This window comes from Eumetopias jubatus, unplaced genomic scaffold (genome assembly GCF_037043125.1).
Source record: "Eumetopias jubatus isolate StellerSeaLion01/CBP00866 unplaced genomic scaffold, mEumJub1_p1.0 scaffold_8, whole genome shotgun sequence".
NCBI lineage: Eukaryota > Metazoa > Chordata > Mammalia > Carnivora > Otariidae > Eumetopias > Eumetopias jubatus.
Genome location: NW_028274814.1, coordinates 80599473 through 80603549, shown reverse-complemented (window position 1 = coordinate 80603549; position 4077 = coordinate 80599473). Strand labels below are relative to the sequence as shown.

At 64.8% G+C, this 4077-nt stretch overlaps 1 protein-coding gene across 1 annotated transcript; it reads left to right on the top strand.

The window, feature by feature from the left end:
• Positions 1–222: 222 nt before the first annotated feature.
• FIGNL2 (fidgetin like 2) lies at positions 223–2198 on the top strand. Its single transcript, XM_028125423.2, has one exon. It carries the CDS (start codon positions 226–228, stop codon positions 2191–2193), a length of 1968 nt encoding a protein of 655 aa, XP_027981224.1. The 5' UTR covers positions 223–225; the 3' UTR covers positions 2194–2198.
• The last annotated feature ends 1879 nt before the right edge of the window (positions 2199–4077 follow it).

Sequence of the window (4077 nt, the reverse complement as noted above, 5' to 3'; positions counted from 1 at the left end):
TTTCAGATAGCTTTGATCCTGGGACGTGCCCGCCAAGGCAAGTACTGTGTATGTGGTGCCTGCAGAAGGGAGGCCCCGGAGGGTGGCACGGGGGTGGTGGGTGGTGGAAAGCGGCCTGTGCCAAGCTGCCATCTAAGCGGGCTGGCCTGTGGCTGGCGGCCCCTCAGAGGCTCTGCAGGACCTCTCTAGCTGCTTCTCTCCCTCTCGCCTGCAGTTCTGTCGAAGATGCACTGGACACCGGAACACGCCCAGCCCCTCAACCAGTGGCCAGAACAGCACCTGGACGTCTCCTCCACTACCCCGTCGCCGGCCCACAAGTTGGAGCTGCCCCCTGGGGGTCGCCAGCGCTGCCACTATGCTTGGGCACACGACGACATCTCTGCCCTCACAGCCTCCAACCTCCTCAAGCGCTACGCAGAAAAGTACTCAGGGGTCCTGGACTCTCCCTACGAGCGCCCCGCGCTGGGCGGCTATGGCGACGCCGCCTTCCTCAACGGCGCCAAGGGAGACCCCGAGCCCTGGCCAGGGCCGGAGCCACCCTACCCCTTGGCCTCACTCCACGAGGGCCTCCCGGGAACCAAGTCGGGCAGTGGGGGCGGCTCCGGGGGCCTCGGGGGCTCCCCGGTTTTAGCCGGGAACCTGCCTGAACCCCTCTACGCCGGCAATGCTTGCGGAGGCCCGTCGGCGGCGCCCGAGTACGGGGCGGGCTACGGCGGGGGGTACCTGGCCCCCGGCTACTGCGCGCAGACCGGCACCGCGCTGCCCCCGCCGCCCCCCGCCGCGCTCCTGCAGCCCCCGCCTCCGCCGGGCTACGGCCCCTCGGGGCCGCTGTACAACTACCCCGCGGGAGGCTACCCCGCGCAGCCCGGCTACGGGGCTCTCCCACCGCCCCCGGCCCCGCCCCCGGCCCCCTACCTGACCTCGGGCCTGGCGGCGCCCACGCCCCTGCCGGCGCCCGCTCCGCCCCGGCCGGCGCCCACCTCCTACAGCTTCCAGGCGGCCGAGGCCGGGGTGTCGCTGAAGCGCAAGGCCGCCGACGAAGGCGCGGAGGGCCGCTACCGCAAGTACGTCTACGAGCCCGCCAAGGCCCCGGCGGCCGACGGCGCCTCCTACCCCGCAACGGACAACGGCGAGTGTCGGGGCAACGGGTTCCGGCCGAAGCCGCCGGGAGCCGCGGAGGAGGCGTCGGGCAAGTACGGTGGCGGCGTGCCCCTCAAGGTCTTGGGCTCCCCTGTCTACGGCCCGCAACTCGAGCCCTTTGAAAAGTTCCCGGAGCGCGCCCCGGCGCCGGCTACCCGCGGGGGCTTCGCGGTGCCGTCGGCAGAGCCCCCCAAAGGCGTGGACCCGGGGGCCCTGGAGCTGGTGACGAGCAAGATGCTAGACTGCGGGCCCCCGGTGCAGTGGGCAGACGTGGCAGGTCAGGGCGCGCTCAAGGCCGCGCTGGAGGAGGAGCTGGTGTGGCCCCTGCTCAGGCCGCCCGCTTACCCCGGCAGCCCGCGCCCGCCGCGGACCGTGCTGCTCTTCGGACCGCGGGGCGCTGGCAAAGCGCTGCTGGGCCGCTGCCTGGCCACGCAGCTGGGCGCCACGCTGCTGCGCCTGCGCGGAGCGACGCTGGCCGCGCCGGGCGCCGCCGAGGGCGCGCACCTCCTCCAGGCCGCCTTCGCGGCTGCGCGCTGCCGCCCGCCCTCCGTGCTCCTCATCAGCGAGCTGGACGCGCTGCTCCCGGCTCGGGACGACGGCATCGCTGCGGCGGGCGCGCTGCAGGCGCCGCTCCTGGCTTGCCTGGATGGCGGCTGCGGCGCAGGGGCCGACGGCGTGCTGGTCGTGGGCACCACCTCGCGGCCCGCGGCTCTGGACGAGGCTACCCGCCGGCGCTTCGCTCTCCGCTTCTACGTGGCGCTGCCCGATGGCCCTGCTCGCGGGCAGATCCTGCAGCGGGCGCTGGCCCAGCAGGGCTGCGCGCTGAACGAGCGGGAGCTCGCGGCCCTGGTGCAGGGCACCCAGGGCTTCTCCGGGGGCGAGTTGGGGCAGCTGTGCCAGCAGGCAGCGGCCGGGGCGGGCCTCCCGCGGCTGCAGCGCCCCCTTTCCTACAAGGACTTGGAGGCAGCGCTCGCCAAGGTGGGCCCTAGGGCCTCCCCCAAGGACCTGGACTCGTACGTGGAATGGGACAAAATGTACGGCTCCGGACACTGACGGCGCGCCGGGAGGCCGCGGGAGCAAGCCGCCCCGCTTCCCCCGCCCCTCCGGTCGGGAGGGTTGTCTTTAACCAAACCGGGCTGGGAGGGGGCCGGAGTGATGAATGTGGGCTGGGGGAGGGGAGGGGCTGCCGGTGGATTTTTTTTTTTTTTTCCGTGGGAAGGAAAATGCTTCTGCTAGGCAGATAGATGCCATATGCGCTGTGTACTCAGGTTTTTCCTATTTATTGTGGACGGGAAGCTCGCCATCTCCGCCCGGCCGACGGGCAGACCCGGGATGGGCTGGCACCCGGGGCCTAAGGAACTCCTGCGCCCTCGCCACAATCCTTTTGTCTCCTCGCTCCCTGAATGGCTCTCTCCTACCCCCTCTTTCTCTGCATTCGCGTAGTTTTCTTTCTCCGTGGTTTTGTCACTGACTTTCTCATATGTTGGCCCTGTTTCTCTTTTGCCCCTCCCTCCCCTATCTCTCCATCTATCACCCTCTGTGCTTCTGTCTCCCTCCCTCGCTTTCCAGCCTCTCTGTTTCTCTTGGTCCCTCTCATTCAAAAGAATGCAGTGTCCCTTTGCAGGAGATCTGGAAGTCCAGGGGCTGAGGAGGAGGGGGTAGGGAGTTCCCTCCCACCCCATTATCCCTCACCCAGCTGCATCCTTGGGTCTTGGAGGGGGGAGGGCAAGCCAAAAAAAAAAAAAAAAAAAAAAAAGAAAAAAGAAAAAAAAACCACCCAAAGAAGGGTTTTTGTTTGTTTGTTTTTGAGGGGGAAATCCCAGAAATGTAGCTTGTTTAATATTTTAGGCCTCTTATTTTTGTAAGATGTGTAGAATTTGCTGGTTTTTGTTTTATTTTGACAACTCAGGAAGAAACTGACCTCAGAAAGAATGTTAGACTTTGGCTGCTCTCCTGTGTGTTCCCTGCCCCCCCCCAACAAATTCTCCCAGGAGACTCAAAGTGAAACTTGTGGGGAAGGGGAGAGGAAGACCCAGAGCCACACTGAAACCCCTGCTCTTCCTGGGACAGAAGCGGAATGTATTTCTAGGGCTTCCTCCCCAGGTCCAAGGTTGTAGGCAGGGGTGTGGGGGAGTGGGTTGTGGGATTTGAGAAGAGGTAGGTCCTGCTGCTCTCCCCCTGAGCCCCACCCCCCAGCTTAGTGTTGTCTGTTATCCAGAGAGATGCCCTCTGCCCCCTTTCCTGCCCCAGATCCAGAGAGAGAGGGCCCGGATGGGAAGGTGACCTGGGCAGAAAGTCCCCAGAGAGGTCATCTCACCCTGGCCCTTCATAGGCGGAGGTCTTCTATAACTTCTGTTAGGAGGATTCCCTCAGGAGAGAAGACAGTGTGGCCACAAGTCTGGTTGGGCACAAAATTGACTACAGACTCAGCTTCCCTGGGTGTTGGGAGGCTCCAAGGAGGAGTGAGCATCTGTTACAAAAGAATGTTCTGGGGGCAAGTGTGCCTCCCATCATCCTAGGGTCCTAGGTTGGGAGATCCAGGGGCTGCGAGAGGGTGAAGGAGATGGGCAGACTGTTTTTCCCAGACGGGGGGTGGTTATTTTCAGTCCCACCCAAACTTTCCACCAGAGGCCAGGCTTGGGGGCCCTTCCTTGTGAGAACAATATTCCCTCCTTCCCTGCAACTTTCCCTTGATGGGGCTTCAGTTTGTCTCCCTCCCCCTCAGGGAGCCCATTTCACAACTCTGACCTTTGCTCCAAAGTAGGGTGCAAACCCTCACCGTACCTCTTCTCTCCCCCCCCAGGGCCCCCCCCCCGTTCCCTGTTCACCCTTATAGCTCCTACAGTCTCTACCATCTCCCACTCCCAGCTGGAGGGGTGTCCATGGGGGACATTTCAGGTGCCAAGGTGCTGAGGGCCTGTGCTGGCCTAGGTAGGA